Raw genomic sequence first — 27932 nt, 5'->3', positions numbered from 1 at the left:
TAGCCATGTTGACCTATTTTTCATGACATACAGTCGACTCTATGACCCATATCATCTACTGTACCAGCTGGTTTCAGCAGTGGCTGCCCAGAGCCCATCAGCCACTCACCCGGCGGCAGCACAACGTCATAACACCCGGAGTCGGACCCCACCGGTAGGCTGACTCCTCCCCCTAATAATGACAGCACAAAGCTAAGCCACCCCCCCATCACTTGCGATTGGTGAGTTCCTTCCCCTCGTGTTTTCTTCAGACAGCTGCGATTGGCTGGGAGGAGCAAGATGGCGCTGGTTGTTTATTGTGGATGCCACGGTCCTAAACGCGCTGCGCTGGGTGTGATTGGCCGGAGCCGGGATTGCACGTAACACTGTTCTCACTCCTCCTAGCTGCATCCTTGGCTTAAACCGGAGAGGACACTGGCACTGCTGGCAGTCACCAGTCGATGCGCCAGGCCCATAGGGAGAGGATGCTCGTCTCACTGATGTGGCAGTAAAGGGGTGTGTGCCTGGCCCCCAGGGGCCCCCACCTGTCACAGGATGCGGCTACTCAGGGCCCTGATGAGACAGGCTACCGTCCCCGGACTGGTGGATTACTATTCCAAGTTCTCCCCGTCCCCCCTCTCCATGAAACAGTTCCTGGATTTCGGTGAGTTGGGTGCAGACCCTGTGGGGCCCTAGACATGCTGGTGTGGCCCCCTTCCTCTTCTTGCCCGTATTCCATTCATTGCACCACTTCTAGAGGAGCAGTGCTGCCCTGGCACCACTGGTATATAGGTCAGTGGGGTATAAATAGCCATAGCACTGCCTGGGTTTGGTCTCTGAAGGGCAACATATCCTTGTTCCCCCGGCTGATCTGCACCATAGCTACTTTCACAGGTTACACGTCTATATAGTCTAAGGGGGAGATGGATCAAGTCTCGGAGGCAGAAGGCTGTTTGACATAACAAGCTGATTGGTTGCAGTTACTGTCTCGCCAATGTGTGATACATCTCCCCCGTGGGTGAGGTACAGAGCTAGGAGGCAGAAAAATGAATGAATATATATGTATTCATTCTAGCACCCGCTATCTTTGAAAACCCATGCAGTTCCTCTTCCCTGCCTGGGGTGTCACTGTCTGCTGTGGTGTTCCTAGCACAGGTCTGGTTTGCATATCAGTGCTGATATACAGACCACACTGTGCTAGAAGCACTACAGCAGACAGTGACACCCCAGGCAGGAAGAGGAACTGTATGGGTTTTCAAAGACAGCGGGTGCTAGAATGAACACTATGTTTATACATTTGGCTTTGCCTCAGAATCTGAATCACAACCGTAGTCTTAAGGCCCCATCCACTAGGGTGAGGTTTTGCATGTGACAGCTGTATCGCATACGGTCATTCTGCATACAGTGTATTGATACCATTCACGGTTCAAGATACGATAAATCTTTGTTGCAGCAGTGACAATCACGGGATCTGATTGGAATTGGAAGCAAATGACATGTACGATGTAATAATTTTCAAACTATTTATCGACCAAAATGGGTCAAAATCGTACTAGTGAATTGGGGCCTTTAGTGTTTGATCTGTTGTCCTTGCTAAAATAAGCTCTTATATAATTGGGTCTCACATGAAGGAAAAGGAAGACGCTCCTATGGGTGTGGGTAAAAGCTGGAAACAGTAAATTCATTGATAAAGTTGGAAATCTTGCTCACTGACACATTTTTAAAGATCCATAGGTGAAGATGATTATTTTACTTGTGATTCAGTGAGGAGACCTGGAAAACCTGCTCTGTTGGGAACCAGTGATCTAGGCCATTAGCGTGCCTTAAGGACTGTATTTGGGAACCTCTGTGCTAAACTATACTTTAAAGTAGAGTGCCCCTATAGGAGATGATGATGCCTAACCGGAAGTCCCTCCCTCTAGTGCCTCAACCTAACCCTAATCCACCCTGGTGTACTTATGTTCGGCTGTCGAATTTGTGATGCCGTCATCCTCTTTTATGTCCGGATTCCTGCACTGGCGATAGTAGGGATACCAGTGTCGGTATTCTGAACGCCAGCATCCGGACCACCAGGTTCTAAACGCATTCCGTGTAGGTATGAATGGTTATATCTATAGATCTGGAAATATATATGTAGAAGTTTTTTTTTTGGCTGTTCCCCAGGATCCGTTAATGCTTGTGAAAAGACGTCATTTAAATTTTTACGGCAAGAATTACCTGTGCGACTAGCGAATATAATGAAAGAAATAAATTTGCTTCCAGACAACCTCCTAAAGATGCCTTCCATTAAACTGGTGCAGAGCTGGTGAGTGTGATACAGCGCCCTGATACTGCCAGCTGCTTGATTTAATATGCGGGTTCTTAATGCATTAGCCTTGACCCAAAATGGGTTTTAAAACCATACACTGGGTTCCTGTGGGCCTCCCTTTCTAAACCTATGGTATGTATTTAATAATGTTGTAAAACCCAAGAAATTGTGAGATAATAAAAATGGAATTATTACACATTTTCTTGCCATTATTTTACACTACAAACAGCATAGTGCCTGTGTACATGTAGACCTGGTTGCCAGGATCTTTCATTCTACCATAAAACAAAATAAATGTAATGGTCTCCGAGTTTCCAGAGGTGCAAGACTTTATGCCAGTCTACCTAGCTTGGCCTTGTAAATGATTGCTGCTTTAAAAAACAGGCAAACTCGCAGAAAGTCATTGCACCTCCGGAAACACTGAGGCCTGATTCTGGTTTCCACGCTCCCCTGCATGTACTCGCAGCATGCGCTGGATGTGAGTGGGCACGGTGAACTGCAAGTTCCATTAGCACCCAACAGTGCGGGCAGGGGGCGTGGGTTGGCGGCGGATAGATGCTCCCATGGGACCGCCCAGCGTTTCATGAAAATGAGGCAGTGACACGGCTGCCGGGGACGGGCAGCTGACATCACCGGATGAGTGCCTTAGTTTTGCGTGCACGTTCCACATCATTCGATGGTTGGAGACCTGCAAATGATGTGGTCCTCTTCCCCCTAGGCTGTGAATGGATGTTTATGCAAAACATCCATTCACAGGCGGGCGGGCAATCACACGCAGCACTGGAAAAGTTCTCAGTCCTTAGCTTCTTGTCTCTTCAGTAGGAAGACCAGGATTTATCCAGCCGGATCTAAGTGGATGTGTCTTTATCTCATTACAGGTATGTTCAGAGCTTCCAGGAGATAGTTGATTTTAAAGACACAAATGCAGAAGACCCGGGAACCGTCAGGCGGTGAGTATGTAATAGGGTGTATGACTGTGTTAGGCACATTAGGGAATTGGACATTTTATAAAATATATATTCACATTTCCCCATGACTTCGCTCGCGTGGATGTTTTCCCCCAAAAAATAATTGTCTCCATAGTTCATAAACTGTCCCCAGAAATATATTTCTCCCCCAAAGCTTTAGATTATGTACATATAGTCATTTTGGACTTGAGCCGGTGTGCAAGCAGCATTGTATATGTGTCCGACATGCAGGAGACGTCTCAGTAGAGGCAGCATTGTATATGTGTCCAATCTGATGGAGGGATATGCAGGAGACATCTCAGTAGAAGCAGCATTGTATATGTGTCCAATCTGATGGAGCGACATGCAGGAGACATCTCAGTAGAGGTAGCATTGTATATGTGTCCAATCTGATGGAGCGACATGCAGGTTGACATCTCAGTAGAGGTAGCATTGTATATGTGTCCAATCTGATGGAGCGACATGCAGGAGACATCTCAGTAGAAGCAGCATTGTATATGTGTCCAATCTGATGGAGCGACATGCAGGAGACGTCTCAGTAGAGGCAGCATTGTATATGTGTCCAATCTGATGGAGCGACATGCAGGAGACATCGCAGTAGAGGTAGCATTGTATATGTGTCCAATCTGATGGAGCGACATGCAGGAGACATCTCAGTAGAGGCAGCATTGTATATGTGTCCAATCTGATGGAGCGACATGCAGGAGACATCTCAGTAGAGGTAGCATTGTATATGTGTCCAATCTGATGGAGCGACATGCAGGAGACATCTCAGTAGAAGCAGCATTGTATATGTGTCCAATCTGATGGAGCGACATGCAGGAGACGTCTCAGTAGAGGCAGCATTGTATATGTGTCCAATCTGATGGAGCGACATGCAGGAGACGTCTCAGTAGAGGCAGCATTGTATATGTGTCCAATCTGATGGAGCGACATGCAGGAGACGTCTCAGTAGAGGCAGCATTGTATATGTGTCCAATCTGATGGAGCGACATGCAGGAGACGTCTCAGTAGAGGCAGCATTGTATATGTGTCCAATCTGATGGAGCGACATGCAGGAGACGTCTCAGTAGAGGCAGCATTGTATATGTGTCCAATCTGATGGAGCGACATGCAGGAGACATCTCAGTAGAGGTAGCATTGTATATGTGTCCAATCTGATGGAGCGACATGCAGGTTGACATCTCAGTAGAGGTAGCATTGTATATGTGTCCAATCTGATGGAGCGACATGCAGGAGACATCTCAGTAGAAGCAGCATTGTATATGTGTCCAATCTGATGGAGCGACATGCAGGAGACATCTCAGTAGAAGCAGCATTGTATATGTGTCCAATCTGATGGAGCGACATGCAGGAGACGTCTCAGTAGAGGCAGCATTGTATATGTGTCCAATATGATGGAGCGACATGCAGGAGACATCGCAGTAGAGGTAGCATTGTATATGTGTCCAATCTGATGGAGCGACATGCAGGAGACATCTCAGTAGAGGCAGCATTGTATATGTGTCCAATCTGATGGAGCGACATGCAGGAGACATCTCAGTAGAGGTAGCATTGTATATGTGTCCAATCTGATGGAGCGACATGCAGGAGACATCTCAGTAGAAGCAGCATTGTATATGTGTCCAATCTGATGGAGCGACATGCAGTAGACGTCTCAGTAGAGGCAGCATTGTATATGTGTCCAATCTGATGGAGCGACATGCAGGAGACATCTCAGTAGAGGCAGCATTGTATATGTGTCCAATCTGATGGAGCGACATGCAGGAGACGTCTCAGTAGAGGCAGCATTGTATATGTGTCCAATCTGATGGAGCGACATGCAGGAGACGTCTCAGTAGAGGCAGCATTGTATATGTGTCCAATCTGATGGAGCGACATGCAGGAGACGTCTCAGTAGAGGCAGCATTGTATATGTGTCCAATCTGATGGAGGGACATGCAGGAGACATCTCAGTAGAGGCAGCATTGTATATGTGTCCAATCTGATGGAGCGACATGCAGGAGACGTCTCAGTAGAGGTAGCATTGTATATGTGTCCAATCTGATGGAGCGACATGCAGGAGACGTCTCAGTAGAGGCAGCATTGTATATGTGTCCAATCTGATGGAGCGACATGCAGGAGACGTCTCAGTAGAGGCAGCATTGTATATGTGTCCAATCTGATGGAGCGACATGCAGGAGACGTCTCAGTAGAGGCAGCATTGTATATGTGTCCAATCTGATGGAGCGACATGCAGGAGACGTCTCAGTAGAGGTAGCATTGTATATGTGTCCAATCTGATGGAGCGACATGCAGGAGACATCTCAGTAGAGGTAGCATTGTATATGTGTCCGACATGCAGGAGACGTCTCAGTAGAGGTAGCGTGGAAGTACAGACGTGATCACAAGGCCCGTGCTGCACATTGAGTCAGATCTGAATCAGGCTCCGTTTGTCTATTTCAGTGAGTCACATGTCTTTAAATATTGATGACTAGTTAAAAGCCCGTCACAATGACGGCTTAGACCCTCTCTGCTCCTATCTCCAATCTCTGTCTTCACAGCTCCCTCTCTCCATGTCCAACAACTTTGGAGCAAATGAATTGTTTTCCATGCACCGGACATAGGATATAAACATTACATGTTCATGCACGTTGACCCGTAAAGCCACCAACCCATAGTGTCGATCAGGGGTATGACGTTGTGTGACAGAAGCCTCATTTGCGTCCTGCTGCGACATATCCTAGAAGATAGCCAGTATCTTATTGATCTGATCGCCACTAAAGGCTGCAACACTCTTTCTTAAGTTTTGCAGAAACGGTGACCACCATCCGGAATCGGCACAATGATGTCATCCCAACCATGGCTCAGGGTGTGGTGGAGTATAAGGACAGCTTTGGCGTTGATCCAGTGACGTCTGAGAATGTGCAGTATTTCTTGGATCGCTTCTACATGAGTCGCATATCGATAAGAATGCTGCTTAATCAGCACAGTAAGTAAGGTCCAGTTACTGACAGTACATTGGGGCAGATGTATTAAGCCTTAACAAGAGATAAATGCAAGGGTGATAAGGAGAGATAAACGTCCAGCCAATCAGCTCCTTACTTACTTTTTTTCAAACACAGGCTGTAACATGGCAGTTAGCAGGTGATTGGCTGGACGTTTATCTCTCTATCACCCTTGCATTTATCTCTTGTTAAAGCTTAATATATCTGCCCCAATGTTCCATGTATAAGTTGGCATACTGGGGCTCCTCCTATTCAATGTAAAGAAAGTTTTTGTTTATTACAAACTGCTTATGTAACCCTGTACACACACACAAGCTGGCAGTGGTGTAACTCAGTAATTACTGTGAGCAGCGGTTACGTAATAGGCCATTCTGGTGCATGAGGATACATTCATTAAATTCTTGTGTGAACTATACAGTAGGGTTGTGCTTCACCTCAATAGGGATGGGGCAGCTGTGCAGGGGGAAAGGCTGAAGCTAATATTAAAGAACTGGGGAAGAGGGAATCCGAGTGCAACAGTGTTGCCAGAACAGGGTTTAGTCCAGGAGAATCTGGTGAAGGGGTCAGCAGAGGTGTTGAGGTGCGCAGCACTGGAAGTGGCAGTGTGAATATGAATTGTATGCTTTCTATGACTGCAAAGAGAAATGTGCTCTCTTACTCAGGGCCTTATACTAGTTCACTCTTAGAGGCAGATACCTTCTTAGCTGGACAAAACCATGTGCACTGCAGGTGGGGCAGATGTAACATGTGCAGATAGAATTAGATTTGGGTGGAGTTTTTCTTCAAAGTGAGATCTATATTGCAGTGTAAAAATAAAGCAGCCAGTATTTTCCCTGCACAGAAACAAAATAACTCACCAAATCTAATTCTACCCAATGTGTTTTTTCATGCAGTGATTCCAAAAAATGTGGCCACTAATTGTTGAATCAGAACATATAATTGGAGAAGATGGCAATTAAAATGGATAACCTTGTTCCAAAAATGATACTTTTCCATCTTTGCCACAAATCACGCTATGCGGTCATTGGGTTGACAGTATTTAGGTCAGGCATGTCCAAACTGTGGCCCTCCAGCTGTCATGAAACTACACATCCCAGCATGCCTTGCCATCGTTATAGCATTCAAAACTGGCAAGGCATGATGGGACTTGCAGTTTCCAAACTACGACCTGGATGGCCGTAGTTTGGACATGCCTGACATGCCTGATCATTGGGTTGACCACTATTTTGTTTTTTTACTTGTTTATAATTTACAATCCCAGTGGACGTGGAGGGAAAATATAATGGTGGTGAAGCATGGTGAGCAGATATGTTACACCTATGTCAACATAGACACCCCCCCCCCCCCCTAAAAAAAAACCTCAAAACACTCATGTTGACCGTCATATGTGCTCTTAGATATGACATGGCATGTTAAATAAAGAAAGACATGAGTACACAACATTGCATTGTGGACTGTGCTTTGTAATCTAGGGATGCAGTTGTAGAGCTGGATTACAGAAATTGTGGAGAACAAAGGGTAAGTACAGAGCAGGCAAAAGTCTAGCAGATGTCTCATGCGAAGGACCATACAGGGTGCAAGGTCTCGCGTATAAGGAAGAGCGTTGTTGCAGGAACATGGTTTTTGTTTTCTATGTGTAAGAGGTTCAATCCCCCTAAACTCAGGTTATGCAAATTCAATATGCAGAAAATGTACTTGATACGCTTTATATATAACATGAAAGTTTATTTTATGACAAACATTGGATTTTAGCGTTCTCCAGTGAGCCACGGCAGAGGAATTAGACACTAGAGAGGTGACTGGTCTGTGCGCGTCTCCCCTGCGCTATGGTTCTTGGGGGTGTTATTATTGCTAAGTATTTGCTTTATGTACCGTACTAGTTGCACTGTTTTATTACCCTATTGCCTAAATCTTGGTACGCCTGTGCTGGACTCCTCACTGCAATGGTCTTGCATGTATCCTGTAGACTGCAGGTTTCAACTGGAATTTATTCTTTCCACCTTGGTCCTGAGATTATTCACCAGGGCGCACTCTGCAGAGTAACTAATTCTCCCTACATCCGTTCTGTGAATCATTGAGGTGTGGCAGATATTTGGCAGATGCACCTCTCTTATGAGTAACTGCTAATATGTATTTTCTCCTTGGAGGTAGCATAGGATCCCCCTGTCTCTTGTGCATGTCTGCGTGTGTGTGTTATCCATGCGCACCCAGGCCAATCTGTAAATGAGGGTTCCCTTTAAACCAGTGGTTCCCAGACTCTGTACTCAAGGTCCCCAAAAAAACTCATGTTTCCAGGGTATCCGGCAGGTACGCAGGTGTACTTATTACGCACGGACACATTTGATTCAACAGGTGGAGATTATTACTTGTGAATCTGTGTGGAGACCTTGAAAAAGTGCAGTGCATGGGGTGGATTGAGGGGCTTAATCAGATCTGATTGCTGCTCTGCTAATTTGCCATGTGATCAGGTATACGACGCCCAGACAGAATGAAATCCCACCCCCTGCAATTTGCTTAGCAGGGCTTGCGATTCGCTGCAAATCCATTTGCAAGCCGCTCGCTGTTTAATGATTTTCCCAGTGTGTGCTGTCTGTGCGTAGCCCAGGACTTACTGGGATCAGGGGCCGGAGCTGACGTCACACGACTTCCTCTCAAACGCTTGGGCAAGTCTGCGTTTTCCCAGACACTCCCAGAAAGAGGCCGGTTACCACCGACAAATGTTGGCTTCCTGTCAATCAACTTTTGTATGTCCAGCGAGTGTAAAAAAAAAAAAAGGAGCAGAATTTATTATAGGACGGGCTTGCGCGCATGCGGGTTATGATCCGTACGACCTGCGACCGGTCTGAAACCCCTGTTCAAAACACAGGATAAAAATGGTATCCTGACTCCTGTATGCTAGTCTTTGTGGCCAATATTCTATAATGTTCCTCTGCCGCTGTCTGCGCCTTCTGCTGCTATTTCTGCTAATGATTAAAGTGTTCCTGGATATTTGATTTGTTTTTGCATTCCAGCCCAGCGCAATCTATTTTTCTAAGAAACCGTATCAAACTTTAAAAGCGTAAGAACCATATCTGCATAATGCAGGTGTTTACAGTATGATCATGGGCTGTGCTTATCAGGCAGCCGCGATGTACCTTGGGGTTGTTTCATGTGCTACCTTTAATCTGCTGGTCACATGAACATACGTTTTGTGCTGCGATCAAGCAGGTTGTCGTGTGTTTTTTTTTTTTTTTTGTTTTTTTTTTAGAATACTTTTGCTTTCAGAATATTTGTCCATTCATGTAACTACAAGACTGACGTATGTAGGAATATGGACTATTAGCACCTTTCATTTTATCATTACTATCCCCCCCCCCCCCCCCCCCCCCCAACACGAGACCCCAAGGTTACAGTCCAAGAGCTACTGACAGGTCTTCCGACACTACTGCATTTTGGTTGAGTGACATGTCCAGCAAATCCCAGCAGACTACCCGGAGAAATATTTATTTATATTAAGTACATTATATCCTGGTGTTCTCCTGTAGGGTGTGGTACAAGATGCCATTACCAGTGTCGACATGAACCTCAGTGTCTACATTCTGAGGGTTGATGTAATGACTATATGACCTGTGAGAGGTCAATTCTACAAACCAAAGCCTACTTTATTCTATACTTGCCCCAGTATCACATTGTGTATTTGTAGCTGAGACCGCGAGCTTTCAATTACGCGGTATTACGTAATAAATAATGTAATGATTAATGCAGCAGTTACATATGAGGCAGGGAATTGCATACACTGGATAAGATGAAATCTTCCTTTTGTACCAGGTAAACAGCGTGGGTAAGGATGGTTACAGCATTACAGATGTCACAGCATAGTACAAACTCCTCTGTATGTTCCAGTGGTCCCTACTGTAGCCACACCTCCGGTCTATCACTTGGGCAGCTGGACCACCGTTAGGAGCAATGACATCCTGCCCTAGAAACACTTATATTGAGAAAGAACAGGTGCTGCTAATCAGCCATACCCTGTTCACATCAGTTTTCCTGCTGCTGCTGCTGTAAAACCTGGACCGGATCCTCCACATTCCCTGCATGTGGGGGTATCCTGTCCTCCCTGCCACACATAGAATACATATTTTTGTATACAAAGTATTCTGCATATATTGCTTGGGTGTCCTCCTATGTGTTCTACTATTAAATATGTTCATTCTCCTTCTTTTTTTTTCCAGCTTTGCTATTTGGTGGAGAAGTGAAGGTGAATCCAGCTCACCCGAAGCACATCGGCAGCATAGACCCATCATGCAATGTGATTGATGTTGTAAGAGGTACTGATCGCTTTTATCCCCTAGTCTTAAACCAATAATAGGATGAATAATGTATTAACCTGGTGACTCATTTTATTCAGTCTCCCTGTAAAGCTTGAAGTCACACATAACTAACGCGAGCAACACCTAGAGGGGTCTATTCATCAAGCACTGAAAAGAGTAAAGTGAGCAAGTGCAGGAGCTGTTTATGGCAACCAATCAGACTGGTAAAATATCAAAACAAAGGCAAAATATAAACGCAGCACCAGAACACAGGAACACTCTGTGTATGTGCACTGTCTGACTACAGCTTCTGTCCAATGCACCTAGTGCCATGCCCAATACATAAGGTGTGTCCTGGCAGACCTGCTGCTGCAGCATTCCAGCACAGAATGGGTTTGTGGCCTCTGCTCAGCTCTCATTTATGGGGGAGAAGAATGATTCCTTAGACCAGTGCTATAAATGTGCCTGGCAATGACTTTACCAAGAGAAACTAAGTGCAAAAGCCATAAAGCCTGTTTGATTCACTCGCTGCACATCTCTGCCTGGGTAGGACTTTATTGGAAGATTTGATCTTGCGACGGGCTGATACGATGTTACAATGAATCACACACACTGCACCATATGATGGCACAGTACTGTTAGTATAGTATCAATGTTAGTAAACTGTCATCCCATCTGTTGTGCAGGACATCAGATAGGAAGATGGGACCACACAATTCACTGAACAATGGATTGGAGGCACACGTTATACAAGAGGTGTTGTGATCCGCAATATTGGCCACTGTAGCCTATAGTGCAGTGGTCAGGGAACTCGGTCCTCATGACCCCACACAGTGCATGTTTTGCTGGTAACCCAGCAGGTGCACAGGTGTACTAATTACTCACAGACACATTTTATAAGGTCCGCAGGTGGAGTTAATTATTTCACTTGTGATTCTGTGAGGAGACCTGGAAAACATGCACTGCGTGGGGTAATGAGGACCGAGTTCCCTGACCACTGCTATAGTGTGTACCCAGCTTTAGCCTATTAAAAGACAGTGTAGGAGGCATCTTGTTGTCTAGGTATAATGCAATAGAGAACCATCGCTTTTACTTGGTGTTGTATAGATCACAATGGAATATTGCATACTCTGATAACTTAGATGTATGTGAACCAGTGCAACTTGGGGAATTGTTCCAGGGCCCTCCATCTTATAAACCTGTGCAGTTCTTCTCCTTTGTCTGGGGTGTTGCTCTCTGCTGTGGTGCCTCTTGCACAGTGTGGTCTGAATATCAGTGCTGAAGTACATACCAGACTTTGGTAGAAGCATCACAGCAGAGAGCGACACCCCAGGCAGGGAAGAGGAAGTGCACCAGTTTTGGAAAACGCAGGGTGCTAGGATGAACACTACAAACAATGAGTGAGACATTCTCCAGCAGAATCCAAATGCAAACAATGTGCCTGATGCAGGTCCACTTGCAGTGAAATAAAGGAGGCGATTTCAGATTTGATCATTCAGGGCCGAATTTGCCCCCCGTTCCGATAGTATAGGGGGATCTGCGTATTTACAGACCCCATGAGCGAACCGCTTCTGTGAGTTTCACACTCGCTGAGCCGTTCGGAACAGAGGTGGGGGACACCAGGCCGGAGCAGGGGAACTCCCAGCGTTTTATGAGCGTTACCATTGGAAGGCAGGCGGGCTGATTCCTGCTCAGGGCAGGCGGCCGATGTCACATGACGTTAGCACCCACCTCTTCTTTGGCCAACAGTGTGTAGCCTTTGGCCTGGTCCCCAATCTTGCAGCTCACTGACCCTGTTCAATAAAAACCAGGCTGGCTAGTACTGCGGCTATGCTGAGTCTGTCCAATGGCCGAAGGGTGGTTTCTTACATATCTAGCCTTGGCGGGGAGGAAGATCCCAACAGAGTCCGCCTGTGTGGAGGCTCTGGCGGACTGTTGGGAACTTTCTCCCCTGTGCTAAAAATGCAATTTTATTATTACTTACACTTTTTTTATATTTAAATACATATCTGCAAGCTGAAAAACTGTGTATACCATACTACATATCCAATACAATGATGGGAAATGTATATGGAGCAATGTTCAGTGCAGTCTGATCTGTGATTATTTGTTGTGCGTAAGGGATTGCACAGATACGGTAACATTGTTGTGTCATCCCGTAATATACTGCTGTCACAGTATAGCGACATGTGACCTATAATTGTGCTCCCTTAACAAAGGCTTAAGCAAACTGTCATCATTATTCTTAATATATCTAAGCTTGTCAAAATGACTAACAAATGTGTAAATAAAGGTCACAAAGCGCACAGTAGTGTATTGCAATGCTAGTCTCAGGTTACAAGAATGAAGCCTGTAGCTGAGCAAACAAAACAGAACACAGTCCGAATGCTGCGTCTAGATCAAGACTGAGCGGGGTACATGCTAGGGCCACCAATTGGGAGACCCAGACTCACACCACCAGAGCAGCTGTTCCAAGCACCTATACACACTACCGATTGGCCGCACGATATACCACAACAGGCACTTGAGTTTGCCCACCCAACTGTGTCGGCAGTCCGTGCAGCAAGTGTACGGTTGGTCTGTGTACTGCCAGATCCACCAGTATATATGCCATTGGCTGTGCAGCGCAGCCGACGCAGTATGTCTGAGTGATGTCATTCGCAGACATATTGGGTGTACACACCCTCCTAAGCGCTTGTGATGTATCAACAATTCTATAGCTTAACTCAGGCATGTCCAAACTGTAGCCCTCCAATTTTTGTGAAACTACACATCCCAGCATGCCTTGCCATGCTGTTAGCACAGGGTTGCCGACTTTATTATTCTCCTCTCCGGGAGAGGTTCAGCAGCCGCTCAGGGGGCGGGGCTTAAGAGTGACGCGCTTGTGCCGTTTTAGCCCCGCCCTCTTCTCTGAGACCCGATGATTGCGGCATTTTAATGCCGCGATCCGGGGGACCCCCCTGAATCCGGGAGGGTTGCCCACCCTTCCGGGGGGCCGGGAGGGGGTCCCGATTTTTGGGAGACTCCCGGAAATTCCGGGAGGGTCGGCAACCCTGTGTTAGCATTACCTAATAGCAAAACTGTGGCAAGGCATGATGGGACTTATAGGGTGAGATTTAATAGGATGAGAGATTCAGAAAGTGAGAGATTTTGGAAGAAATCTCCAGTTTTTTTAAAGCGGCAATCATTTACACTGCAAAATCAAACTGGTTTTGTAGTGTAAATGATTGCTGCTTTAAAAAAACTGGAGATTTCTTCCCAAATCTCTCACTTTCTGAATCTCTCATCCTATTAAATCTCACCCGTAGTTTCACAACAGCTGGAGGGCCATAGTTTGGAAATGCCTGGCTTAACTGATATATATCGCTCGTACCAAGTTTAAGGGGCAGATGTACTAAACCAGTGGTTTCTAACCTCAGTCCTCAAGTACCTCCAACAGTTCACGATTTCCAGGTCACTCGGCAGGTGCACTCATTATTCACTGACACATTTTGAAAGGTTCACAGGTGGAGCTTACTTGTGGGGAGACCTGGAAAACGGGATGCTGTCATCTATTAGAATGAACTAAGGTCTACAGTCATTAGGTCGACCCCACTAGGTCGACTGGCAGGAAGGTCGACCTGACTTAAGGTCGACATGGGCCAAGGTCGACATGACTTAAGGTCGAATTTGCATAAAGGTCGACATGAGGAAGGTCGACTGGTCATAAGGTCGACATGGGTTTTTCACTGTTTTTTGAGCCGACATGTGCCGACAGGCGGTATTTCATGCCCTACCATCCACTAGGGCGTGGTGGGAGAATAAAATAGTGTGCCCAGCGCAGCGAGGCACCGTGCCCGAAGCATTGCGAGCGTCCGATTCTCATTGCCAACTGTGTCCATGTCGACTGTGTCGACATTCGGATCAAAAAACAGTGAAAAACCCATGTCGACCTTATGACCAGTCGACCTTCCTCATGTCGACCTTTATGCAAATTCGACCTTAAGTCATGTCGACCTTGGCCCATGTCGACCTTAAGTCAGGTCGACCTTCCTGCCAGTCGACCTAGTGGGGTCGACCTAATGACTGTAGACCTAAATGCAGTCTGACGAATGATCCCATTCCTGGAAAACATGCACTGTGTGGGGTCCTGAGGACTGAGGTTGGGAAGAGAGATAAAGTACCAACCAATCAGCTCATACCTGCCATGTTACAGGCTGTGTACTGACATGAGCTGGCTGGTTGGTACTTTATCGCTCTTCAAGGCTTAGTACATATGTCCCTAAGATTTAAATGATTGTACCATGCAAATATTTTAAAGTGTTGTAATGGTACTTGTGTAGTTTCACGGCGGCAGCTCTACACTACGTTTTCAACGTATCCTAAGATACGTAGTCAGCGTAGCCAGTAGCCGGAGCCGTGAAACTACACATGGGAGCAGGGTGGTGGGTGTTTTTGTTTTATACATACCATCCTCCGGGTGGCGATCCCCGCTAGCGATGGTCACTCCCCGGCACCACCAATGTACGTAATTCATCGCATTGCCGCTGGCGGCGCATCACATGGTTTCCCAGCTCCCCCAGCGGCACTACGCTAATTGCGAACATTGTTCGCTGCCAGTGCCGGAGTAGGGGGACTGAACGATGGTGACGGGGAGTGACTGCCGGAGGAGGGGGACTGAACGCTGCCCATCGGTGGATCGCGGGGGCCCAGTGGACGCGGCGGCCGGGCTGGAGGAGGGTAAGTATAATGCACAACACACACATTTCCACCACTATCCACGTCATACCCCCAGTATCCACGTCTGCGTGGAGTTGTTTTTATAAAGTGTGTTGAGCACAGCGAGCCACCGAGCCCGAAGCGTGGCGAGTGGACGCATATCCGCGTCCCCTCGTGGGGCTCGCAGCGCTTGCCATGCTTCGGGCTCGCTGCGCTCGCCACACTTTAAAACAACTCCACGCCGACGTGGATACTGGGGGAATGACGTGGATAGTGGGGATATTAACCATTGTTTAGTTTCAGGGCTCCAGAAGCACTTACGTAGTTTATGTAGGCAGCATAGTGCTGTATTCTCAATACAGCACTACATAAACTACGTAACTGCAGCTGTGAAACTACACAAGTACCGTTGTAATAAAGTCAGCAGGGTCCCATTTGCTCTATAAATGATAATTATTCTATGCTATAATTGAAACCCTTTGTGTACAATTTGTCCTGTTTACTTGTGTATTTAATGAGAGACTTCTGTACATAGTTATGTGATTATGCAGCGGTCCTAAATGTTTTTTTTTTTTTAACTATTATAACTTTTCTTCCGAATCTGACCCATATGTATTGAAAGGAGAACCTTGTGCTTTGCTTCTAGATGGATACGAGAATGCAAAACAGCTGTGTGACTTGTATTATATGAGCTCTCCAGAATTGGAACTGGTGGAGTTCAACGGTAAGTGTCTCAGTTCTGTGCATGATCTGCAGGGTACCGCACCAGCAGAACCATACTGTTCTCTGTCTGTAATTCTGTGCACTGTACCTAGGCCGCTAGTCTGCTGCCTCCCGCTCATTTTTGCTAGATACAACTTTATTTATATTTTGTAGGCTACTGTTGGGTTCAGCGCAATATCATATCACCATAATCCAGTGCGCTTCCCGTGTGCCTGGCTACTACAGTATATTCCACCAGTGCAGTATAACGCTTCATTTAGCTTTTTATTAGCTATTAAAGATGTATATTGAATAAAAGTGGGTACATTAACATGGGACAAGGTTATTCATTTTGTTCAAACCAATAATTGGATGCCTTTTACATGTTCTTCTGGTCCTAGCGAAGAACCCAGGGCAACAAATCCAGGTGGTGTACGTGCCTTCCCATCTGTACCACATGGTATTTGAGCTTTTCAAGGTGAGTGATGTCCTTTTGGTGACTTTTATATATTTGAGAATTCCACTTAGGGATAGGGTTGGTTGTTTAGATTTGCCTCTTAACATTATGTATCACATATTTTGAGGTTTGATTTACTTTTTGCTCTTTGTAGCCTATTGGTAGTGGTGGGGAATACGCACTCTTAAGGACACACTAGTCCAATTTGACCCGATCCGCCAAGAAATCGGCCCAAATCGGAGGTGTTTGACCTCAGATCGGATGCGTGGTCCCATGTACATCGGATGTAATCTGGAGATTGCAGGTCCGGCCTCCTACTTGGACCACCTTCCCACTGTTGCGGAACGTGCAACATATCGCATATGAAAGGACCACATGCGATCCTGCCACCCAGGAAAGTCCAGGGGGGGTCGGATGGCCATACAATGCTGCGATACATCGCAGTAGTGTATGGCCAGCTTTACAGTCCCTCACATTCATTGGACTGTAACCCAAGCCTAATTCCACGGGTATGAGGCCAAGCAAAACTGTGTTTAAATCTTCTTTATTCAGTAATGAAGACCCCAAAATGCAGTAAGTTTAGCTTTTATTTAGGCACTGTTTCATGACTTAAACTGGGTACAGACAATATGATATACAATATATGTACAACCTTTGTATCCTGTGTACACCCAGTCATTTGCGCCCATCACATTGGATGTTCTGCGCATCCAATTAAAAGATACCATGGACAGCACTGTGGGGCAGACTTATTAAGCTTAGTGACATGATAACATAGTAGCCAGTCAGCTCCAAACTGTCATTTTTCAAACACATGGGTAGATGTATGGAGAAGTGAACCAGAGAAGTGGCTCATGGCAACCAATCAGCTGCTCTATAATGTTATATTATGCAAATTATAGATGTTACCTCAGTGCTGATTGGTTGCCATGGGCCACTTCTCCTCTGGCTCACTTCTCATCCCTTATCACGGCTTCATACATCTACCCCCTAGTATGTAACATGACAGTTGGGAGCTGATTGGCTGCTGTGTTATCACCTTCCACTCATCACTGTACCAGGCTTAATAAATCTGCTTTCTTGTTATATGAAGATCTGGCTTTGCAGTATTGTGTAGTCGGTATGCAGTATATTCCATTGCGTCGCTGGGTCACACAAGTATTCAGGTGTATACCCGGCTTTACTCGCTGTACTGTGATATTTACCAACCTGTTATCTTAAGGAAACATTATTTTCCAAAAACTTAGAAGCATAATAACTGCATATACCACTCTGTTCTTGTTTCTGCCGTAGAACTCGATGCGTGCGACCATGGAATTCCACGCCGACACAGGTGTCTACCCTCCAGTCAAAGTGCAGGTGGCCCTGGGGAGCGAGGATTTAACTGTTAAGGTGACTGATTGTGCTTTTGAAGTGTATAAGTTAGACAGAGCAAGTTTGTATCACGTGTAGGTCAGGCTTTCCCAACCATGGTCCTCAAGGCACACCAACAGTGCAGGTTTTGTAGATATCCAGGCTTGAGCACAGGTGACTTAATTAGTACCTTAGTGATTCTGATTAAACCATCTGTGCTGAAGCCTGGATATCACTAAAACCTGCACTGTTGGTGTGCCTTGAGGACCGTGGTTGGGAATGCCTGGTGTAGGTAATTGCTGTGATTCTAGTGGTTTTTGTGCCATTGTCTTTTAACCAGAGCAAGTCGATGTTATGTATAAGTGCTCTTGAAAAAATCCTACTACAATCCCAGCCATACGTAACTGACAGCTAAAACCAATGTCTTAGTTCTGCGTATGCTGAAATATGAATTGTGGGTAGGATAGTGGTTCACAAACTGTGCTGTGGCACCCCGGCGCGTGTCTCAGGACACTTACAGGGGTGCCCTGGGTTGGTGTTTCTCTAACAATTCAAATGATTTATAGTAAATATTACAGGCAAAACCAGTGCTTGTGGTTTCCCGTCATAAAATATGTGGACAAACCGAAGCAAATCCCATCTCTCACCATATAGCTGACAGCCGGGAGGGCTCACATACCATTTGGCGCTTGATGTGCCATTTTGACATGCGACAAATCGCATGCATAACTCCTAGGGAGCTGCAGGTGGGGTGGCAGGAGAATTCAAATAAATAAATACAAAACAGCCAATCAGGGGCCACCCATTCTTTTGTATGAGGGAGCTGGAATGATTGGAGGTCCCGAGTCCATCTCTGTGAAAATTAACCACCTGATGCCTGGACGGTGTAATAGGTGAAATCTGATTCATGTAACAAAATGTTGGTATTCCTAGCTAAGGCCTGTGAGATGAACCATTGTGCCAGGGGACACATGGCTGAGCAGCACCCAGGCTTACAGTAAATGGTGCTTTGTGTTTTCATAGATCTAGTCTAGTACGGAAAAAAGGATCAAAATGACCCCCCTCCTCCCCAACCACAAGTGTATCTTTCAGACAACGGTGTATTGTGAGAACCCGGCAAATCCAGCACATGTAACCCTTTCACTTCTAAGGGTAAATGTCTATAAGTATATTTCTAAGCATTCTGCTATCTCCGTACTGTAACATAAACTCTATGTACAGCCTCATACAGCAACAGAGCAGCGTTTACAGGTGCTTTGTACCTGTGTATATCCCCACGCCACTTACACATTCCTTATTATTCTGCGGTATTGGGTTGCTGAGCTGGGATATATGTATACATGGTAATTGGGTCACCTCCTACGATGTCCTTGTTTCAAAAGGACTCCAGAGCAGTTTGTGTAATCTTTCTGTGTAGTATAAAGCCTCCATTCCCTTAGGTTATCCTCATCCGAACCCTCTCAAGTTGTGTGTTCTGGTAGATGAGGGATAAAGCTGTAGTTGCATCACAGGCATCTGTTCTCCTCTTTGCTGCGGGTTCTTACAGGGAACAGAGAAACACAGACTCCCAGCATCTGAGGTTGGAGACATAACATCACTTATGGCTGTACTTGTGCGCTACTGGCTTGTACTTTTTATGATTTATATTGTTTTTCTCTAAAAGTGGACAAAATACAATATTGCCTACTTTGTTTGTGTGTATATAATATATACAGTATATTCTGTGGCAACAGTATAATTTAGAGGTAGATGACTGCACTCTCGGGCTTTCATTAAAGACAAACCTTCACCGATATCAGGTGAATCAACGTTTCCGTTTAATGATGACCTTCATCAGGACAGAACGATAGTGAGTTCTGCACATTGATGATTGTGCATTGTTCATATTTTGTATAGGTGTATATTCCATTATTTAGCAGTTTCCAGGTTTGTTAAGTGAACACATGTGAACGCCTAGCTTCTGGGTTAAGTGCCCAAAGCTATGGCATTACCCTGTGTGGGAGTGCCCTTAATGAAGACCCTACTCTGCAGCTCATGTAGTGTGTTAAATGCTTCGAAAGCCAGATGTAGTTTCACTTGCTGCCAACAGATGGCAAGGGTTTCGGTGACACACAGACGCTAGATATATATATATATATATATATATATATATATATATAGTGTTCATTCTAGCACCCGCTATCTTTGACAACCCATGCAGTTCCTCTTCCCTGCCTGGGGTGTCGCTGTCTGTTGTGGTGCTTCTAGCAAAGGTCTGGTTTGCATATCAGTGCTGATATACAGATCACACTGTGCTAGAAGCACTACAGCAGACACCCCAGGCAGGGAAGAGGAACTGCATGGATTTTCAAAGATAACGGGTGCTAGAATGAACACTATGGATGCTTTATCATGCCCCAGACAGCTAGCACTGACCATTCTTCTGTCCCCCCACATAAGCATAGTCCTAGGATTCCGTCCCAACACCATCATCCAGTCCACAAACAGTCCTAGGATTTGTTCCCCCGCTGACCCCATTGACCAGAGCCAATCATTTTTGCTTTGCACATGTGGGGCTTGCTGTGCTGCAGTGTTTGTGCTGGGACTATGGGGGATATTCAATCTTCGGGGAGCACCTCCCATCGGGGAGATGCCCGCCGGGCCCTATTCAATGCTGTCTTCCCAGACAGCATTGAGCAGGGTATCTCGGCAGAACGAGCCCGACATCACTAGCTGTCGGGCTCGTTCTGCCGGGAAGTGACGAGCTGCCGGCTGCAGCTCGCCTCTTCCCGGCCGCAACTCGCGGCCACGCCCCCTTTTCGCTCCCCGGCAGGCGGGACATTGAATCCCGCCTGCGTGTTCTCGGCTCGAGCTGACCGAGAACGGGACTGGGTCACGGCGGTCGAGCAAGCTCGACTGCCGTGACCCTGACATTGAATACCCCCCTATGTCTATAAAGTGCCCATCCTAAACCTGGAGCAGGCTTTGATTTCATTGTACAAAAGCTAATGATCTATAACAAGATTTATAACCCCATTAGGTCTCTCCTCCAAGTACAGTCTCCCCAGTTATCCTCCAAGTACAGTCTCCCCAGTTATCCTTCAAGTACAGTCTCCCCAGTGATCCTCCAAGTACAGTCTCCCCAGTGATCCTCCAAGTACAGTCTCCCCAGTGATCCTCCAAGTACAGTCTCCCCAGTGATCCTCCAAGTACAGTCTCCCCAGTGATCCTCCAAGTACAGTCTCCCCAGTGATCCTCCAAGTACAGTCTCCCCAGTGATCCTCCAAGTACAGTCTCCCCAGTGATCCTCCAAGTACAGTCTCCCCAGTTATCTTTATTAACAAATGACTCTTGTGGGTAAAAGTCATCTTGTGGTTTTCTGAGATGAATCTGCTGGAAGCTGTGGGCGTGCGGCTGGGAGTAAATCAATACAGGTTCCATATGTATCCTCTGTCTTGTTTTCTATTGCAGCTTAGTGATCGTGGTGGTGGTGTCCCCCTACGGAAAATTGATAGGCTGTTTAACTACATGTATTCTACTGCGCCACCACCTAGGATGGAGACCTCTCGTGCCACACCATTGGTAGGTACATTGTTCAGTTTTACAAAGCTGAGTACCCAGATCACTGTTGTCCATATTCTTCTGTTGCTAAAATAGCTGCATGCAGGCAACTTGGAGAACAAGTAATGTGTCTATGCCAAATTTAGCGGGAGCTTCAGTGTCTCCGCATTGTAGCGGGAGCTTCAGTGTCTCCGCATTGTAGCGGGATCTTCAGTGTCTCCGCATTGTAGCGGGAGCTTCAGTGTCTCCGCATTGTAGCGGGAGCTTCAGTGTCTCCGCATTGTAGCGGGATCTTCAGTGTCTCCGCATTGTAGCGGGATCTTCAGTGTCTCCGCATTGTAGCGGGATCTTCAGTGTCTCCGCATTGTAGCGGGAGCTTCAGTGTCTCTGCATTGTATCGGGAGCTTCAGTGTCTCCGCATTGTAGCGGGAGCTTCAGTGTCTCCGCATTGTAGCGGGAGCTTCAGTGTCTCCGCATTGTAGCGGGAGCTTCAGTGTCTCCGCATTGTAGCGGGAGCTTCAGTGTCTCCGCATTGTAGCGGGAGCTTCAGTGTCTCCGCATTGTAGCGGGAGCTTCAGTGTCTCTGCATTGTAGCGGGAGCTTCAGTGTTTCCGCCTTGTAGCACGAGCTTCAGTGTCTCCCCATTGTAGCACGAGCTTCAGTGTCTCCCCATTGTAGCACGAGCTTCAGTGTCTCCCCATTGTAGCACGAGCTTCAGTGTCTCCCCATTGTAGCACGAGCTTCAGTGTCTCCCCATTGTAGCGGGAGCTTCAGTGTCTCCCCATTGTAGCGGGAGCTTCAGTGTCTCCCCATTGTAGCGGGAGCTTCAGTGTCTCCCCATTGTAGCGGGAGCTTCAGTGTTTCCGCATTGTAGCGCGAGCTTCAATGTTTCCATTCCACAACATTACTTTGGTTTTCACCATCTCACAGCTGATATACTTCTGATCCACTCTTATTGCAACTTGCTTTGTGCCTCCATATTTCCAGCCGCACCCAAAACAATGTACTAAAAATCTCCTATACATTTACCACAGGTAAAAGACTTTTCCTGTATTCCCTCACTCTTAATTTAATAAAGATTTAAGGCCAAAAGCAGTCATTTAGGACCAAAACTGAATTGTTTTCTTGAAATTGGTAGGAGGTGTGCAACCTAGCAGGGGCACTGGATGGGCCATTCAGGACACAATGAAGGCATTTCATGTGCGCACTGGTACATGATCCCTGCGGATTGGTTGATTCAAATGTGGTGGCGGGGCCTAAGTAAATAATTACATGGTCAGCGGTTTGATTTACCGGATAACATTATAACACCTACCTTCTGTAGTCTGTTATGGAGTACGGAGTTATACTGACTCCAATTAAATAAATTCATTATGGTTAATCAGCTAACTATAATGCATTTTACCTTCTTGGTTTGTTTATGTAAATTTTGGTCCTATCCGTTTTATACTGGCTTGGAAAACTAATTTATTTTACATAGTATTTCAAGATGTACAATTAGTGGCCGTTTAAAGGGCTGTAAAGTTGTTGTTTTTATTGGTTCTGTCGAGATTTGAGGAATATATTTTAAATGAATACAACGGTTTGGTGTATGCAGACCTAGTTGTCTTCTGTCACTTTTCAGATCACATCTAGACTTTTTCCATTGTCGTGCTGCTTAATTATACTTAGGTCGTATACACAGTGAGGGTAGCGTTATTTGGGTTGATGCGCACTGCAGCTCTGCAGCGGATGGATGGTATGTCTGTTACCCTGCACTTTAAACAAATAATTGTATTGGTTTCTCTGTTATACACAGGCCGGGTTTGGCTATGGCTTGCCTATATCAAGACTCTATGCCCAGTACTTTCAAGGAGATTTGAAACTCTATTCTTTAGAGGGATATGGAACCGATGCAGTAATATATATTAAGGTAAGACCCAGAATTTATGTAAAGATTGCTGGACCATTTTCTGAATTGAGAGGGTCAAAAGGGAAATGTGCATATACTTTGACAATAGGGGGCAGTGTGCTACAGTGGACATCCCTCCCCCCACACTTACTCTTCTCATTCACTATATGGACAATAATATTTGACCACACCTGGTAATAATTTAATTCAGGTGTTTCAATCAGACTTGTTGCCACAGATGTATAAAATAAGCACCTAGCATGCAGTCTCCATTCGCTAACATTTGTTATACACAGTGGTTTGTTCTGAAGAGCTCGGTGACTTCAAGCATAGTACTGTGATAGGATGCCCCCTTTGCGTGGTACTGTGATAGGATGCCCCCTTTGCGTGGTACTGTGATAGGATGCCACCTTTGTGTGGTACTGTAATAGGATGCCCCCTTCTGCAAGAAGAAGGCTCATGAAATGTCGTCCCTGCTGGATATTCCACAGTCAACTGTAAAGGTGCATACACACTGTACAATTTTTTTGACATTTCCATTGAACCCAGTGTCCTGGACGAAAGATGTTGACTAAAGATATCGACGACAGAAGAACGACGTATGATGATGCGCATACCCGCCAGTTGTTCATCAAAATTGTTCGTCAATTTGGATATCTTTCAAAAAGCGCCTATAAACTGTAGCTAGATCTTTCGTCTGTCGTCAGTATCTTTCGTCCAGGACACTGGGTTCAATGGAAATGTCTTTCAACAAAATTGGTCAAAACAATTGTACAGTGTGTATGCACCTTTAGTTATATTATTAGAAAGTGGATGCATTTAGGAACAACAGCAACTCAGCCACTAAACGGAACACCATTTAAAATCAGAGCGGGGTCAACGGCTGCTAAGACTCATGGTGTGTACAAGTCGCCAACGATCTGATGATTCCATAGTTGAAGAGAGAAATTTCACTAGCATTATTTATTTATTTATTTATTAGCAGTTTCTTATATAGCGCACACCTATTCCGCAGCGCTGTACAGAGAATATTTGGCCATTCACATCAGTCCCTGCCCCAGTGGAGCTTACAATCTATATTCCCTACCACATGGACACGCACACACAGACATTCTAGGGTTAGTTTTTTTGGAAGCCAATTAACCAACCTATATAATTTTGGATTGTGGGAGGAAACCGGAGTACCCGTAGTAAACCCACACAAGCACGGGGAGAATATACAAACTCCGGACAGTTAGAGCCATGGTGGGGATAGAACCCATGACCTCAGTGCTGTGGGGCAGTAATGCTAACCATTACACCATCCGTGCTGCCCCTTTAGCACTCTACTTGGGATTATATTATTTCGCAAATGTGTATTTTGAAACAAAAACCTCTAGTAAGTTGTGTTCAAAAAAAAAAAAAAAAAGGTATCTTGAGGACAGGAGCCATTTGTGAACACAAAATGCATTTATGTTATATAAACACATGACATACTCACAAATATATTTTATTTGTGCATGAAACAAGGTTTCAAAATCTGAAACAAAGTTTGTGTACTATCTCAGGCACTGAATGTGACTGCTAAGCAATTCTTTTCTTGCAAATTTAGTGCCAGTTACAGAGCCCGTCCCCCAGGAGGGCCAGTTACAGAGCCCGTCCCCCAGGAGGGCCAGTTACAGAGCCCGTCCCCCAGTAGTACATTCCGGGAAGCTATAGTTTTCTGAATAATTTGGATAACCAATATCTGGATAAGGGATACTCAACCTGTATCTAGTGTTCATTCTAGGACCCGACAGCTTTGACAACCCATGCAGTTCCTGTTCCCTGCCTGGGGTGTTGCTGATTGCTGTGGCGTTTCTAGCACATATCTGGTTTGCATATCAGTGCTTATATACAGACCACACTGTGCTATAAGCACTACAGCAGACAGCGACACCCCAGGCAGGAAAGAGGAACTGCATGGGTTTTCTAAGCTGGTGGGTGCTAGAATGAACACTATGTATCTTCCTGTGATTTTAACCATCCATCAAATTTAACCACATGCCCCGGAGAATCATCCCAATAAAATGATGCTGCCACTCCCAGCATCAGTGGGATAATATTTGCTGGGAATACGCACGGTTAGGTTTGCGCCACATTCTGGGCCAGATGAAATTAGCCACCTTGATTGGTTGCCGGCTTATGCAGTGGCCGGGCTTGTTCAATTGCAGAACACAAAAAGCCTGCAGGCTGCATTTACCACTGATATCTGTGTAAGCCTGAGGGAGGCTCGGAGTGCACTTATTCAGGTGCCATGACACCAGGACGACTAGGGCCCGATCCCCTCAATCTAGATCCAATTCCGACCAATTGGATGTAGATTGTGTGGTGATTGGGCCCTTTTCTGTCCTGGTGTGGACCGATACCGATCCGATGCGCGGCCCCGCGGGTCGGTCGGTCGTTTTTGAGATCCTACCTGCTGCAGGTAGGATCTGAATGACGACCATACAGCCGGGTGCAGGTCGCCATCGGATCGGACCCGCTCACGGTGCACATCGTGAGCGGGTCGTGCCCCCCCGCGTCACCGTGAGCGGGTCGGACGAGACACTGACGACCCGCTCACAATGTGCATCGTGAGCGGGTCGTCCTGGTGTGTACCCTACTTTAGCTTCGAGCACTTGTCCTGGAATCTACCCCACAATTGTGGCTCATTTTTAGCCATTAATATAGGGCAGTTGTATGCAAAGTGCTAATTGGCCTCTGTGGCGTCCCACACAAGTCTCCTCTTTACTGTGACACTGAGTGAGGGGCGGCCCTGTCTAGGCAGTGTCAGGGTGGTATAATACGCATGCGATTCCTAAGCAACCTCGGATTGCACACGATACAATGTATCCTATGCAATGCCTTTCTCCGTGTGGCTGCCATGATGAACTCCGGATCCGATCCAATACGCACAAGACCGCACATCGGATCGGAAGTAACATACGATATATCAGCCTGATGGGTTGAGGTCACGTGAAAGACTCATGTCCTACTAGTGTATGGGGGCCTTAAGGTCTGTCAGAAGCAAACTGACCTTTCCATAATAACCATGTTTCTATAATGTTTGCATGTTTATTAGTAAACTATGAAAAGTGCAGCATACTAACATTTTTATTCTTCTTCCTCAACTAGGCGTTATCCACGGAGTCCGTAGAGAGGCTCCCGGTGTATAATAAGTCGGCGTGGAAGCATTATAAAGCCAACCACAAGGCAGATGACTGGTGTGTTCCGAGCAGTGAACCGAAAGACATGACCACGTTCCGTATCAACTGATCCACCGCCATGGTCACCACAACGCTAGCACTCTGCTTGTTAGTTTGTCCTGCTTGCATATTTTCTAGAACTCAGTGGATAAATATATATATATTGCACATTCTGCAATGAAATTTATTTTTTAAAACTGTAGACTCTTGCTTGCCCCCAAAGGAACGTGTGTGTATATATAAGAAAGTAGTGTGTAAACCGCGTGGGGTATTAATCCGCACAATCTAAGCGAGAAGAAATGTAAAATCTATTTTTTGTATCACAATCCTAACCTAGCGTAATGTGTATACATATATCCTTGTGTGTGAACACGTTGGTCAAAACCTTTTAGCGCTAATTTGACGATGACCACTTCAAATAATGTTGACATTAATTGAAACCAACACAATCCGTTGTAGGTGACTGTTATCTCCCCGACAATATTTGTCGTATCTTTACAAGTAACGTTTTCTGCAGATTGCTTTCCATACTTGTTTCACCATGTAGAAATTTCCATAGACTGTGTCGTTTTCTCTATTGATCTTTGTTTTGTGTGTGCTAATTTATATTTGTGGGGTTTTGTTTATTATTATTGCATTTCTAAACTAAATCTGGGTGCACATTAGAACAACGGGGTTCACGGTTGACGGGACTGCTGATGTATTGATACTGTACATTAATCAACCGTACCCATCGAACAATATAGCAACTGACTATGCAATATATAGTTCTTTAGCTGCATGCTGTCGGCCAATGTCCCATCTGACGGGCAGAATAGCAGATAGGACGACCTCTGGGGTACTCATCGGACTATGTGTATGGGATCGAATGACAAGTCATCTGATGTGTACCCAGCTTAAAGGTCCATACACACAGGGCGATTTTTGCCCAGCGTGTATGCTGACCGATGATGGGGAAAATCGCTGGGCTGAATAAACGCTCAGTGCATACACACTGAGTGATTTTTTTTTTTTCCCGGGGGTGGACAACTTTCCATAGCAGGACGTTGGTAATACCAGCAGAGGAGAGGCGGGGCCAGCGATGATGCGGGACTCAGTACAGATTTTATTTAACTTTTGTGTATTTTTGGTGTTTGACTTTTACTTTGCATTCATTGCAGTGACCTTCCATTTAAAATTTACGTTTTTGTTGTGCCTTTTTAAAAAATAATTGCATCTTAAAGAATGATTGAATGTAAAACAAAATGTTTCTGCGTGGTTTATTTTTTAATTTACATATGGCTAAGGACATACTTTGAATGGAAATCATAGAGATAGATCATGTTTATTTAGTACCTTTTTTGTGTTTTTTTTTATTTTTATACAGTACTTGTTTAGAAAATTGGGTACTTGTTTCCTAGCACGGCGCCAACGATTTTAATTGTATCCATCGGGTCTGCAAAAATTGCGTCCATCGCATGCAACCAAATCGCATGCGATGCGATCAACCCAATTTTTACATTGGAACCAATGTAAAATGGTCCCTGAGACCCGATTTTACATTGGGCCCAATGT

At 45.6% G+C, this 27932-nt stretch overlaps 1 protein-coding gene across 1 annotated transcript; it reads left to right on the top strand.

Annotated features, from left to right (window-relative positions):
- Window positions 1-316: 316 nt before the first annotated feature.
- PDK1 (pyruvate dehydrogenase kinase 1) lies at window positions 317-27932 on the top strand. The gene is made up of 11 exons (XM_083154801.1): window positions 317-643; window positions 2143-2284; window positions 3166-3237; window positions 6042-6226; window positions 10454-10549; window positions 15876-15953; window positions 16333-16409; window positions 17682-17780; window positions 21192-21302; window positions 23080-23193; window positions 26308-27932. Exons 1-11 carry the CDS (start codon window positions 535-537, stop codon window positions 26446-26448), a joined length of 1224 nt encoding a protein of 407 aa, XP_083010927.1. The 5' UTR covers window positions 317-534; the 3' UTR covers window positions 26449-27932.

Source organism: Crinia signifera, chromosome 7 (genome assembly GCF_055691185.1).
Source record: "Crinia signifera chromosome 7, ASM5569118v1, whole genome shotgun sequence".
Taxonomy (NCBI): Eukaryota; Metazoa; Chordata; class Amphibia; order Anura; family Myobatrachidae; genus Crinia; species Crinia signifera.
Note: the sequence above shows the minus strand (reverse complement) of the source record. Positions and strands in the feature narration are given on the sequence as shown.

What these genes read in the sequence shown, in the direction of transcription:
- PDK1 (XM_083154801.1), top strand. Translation starts at nt 535, where the DNA reads ATGCGGCTACTCAGGGCCCTGATGAGACAGGCTACCGTCCCCGGACTG. An exon ending in GGAACTGGTGGAGTTCAACG is followed by an intron (nt 15,954 to 16,332) that starts GTAAGTGTCTCA and finishes TTCTGGTCCTAG; the next exon opens with CGAAGAACCCAGGGCAACAA. An exon ending in TGGTATTTGAGCTTTTCAAG is followed by an intron (nt 16,410 to 17,681) that starts GTGAGTGATGTC and finishes TTTCTGCCGTAG; the next exon opens with AACTCGATGCGTGCGACCAT.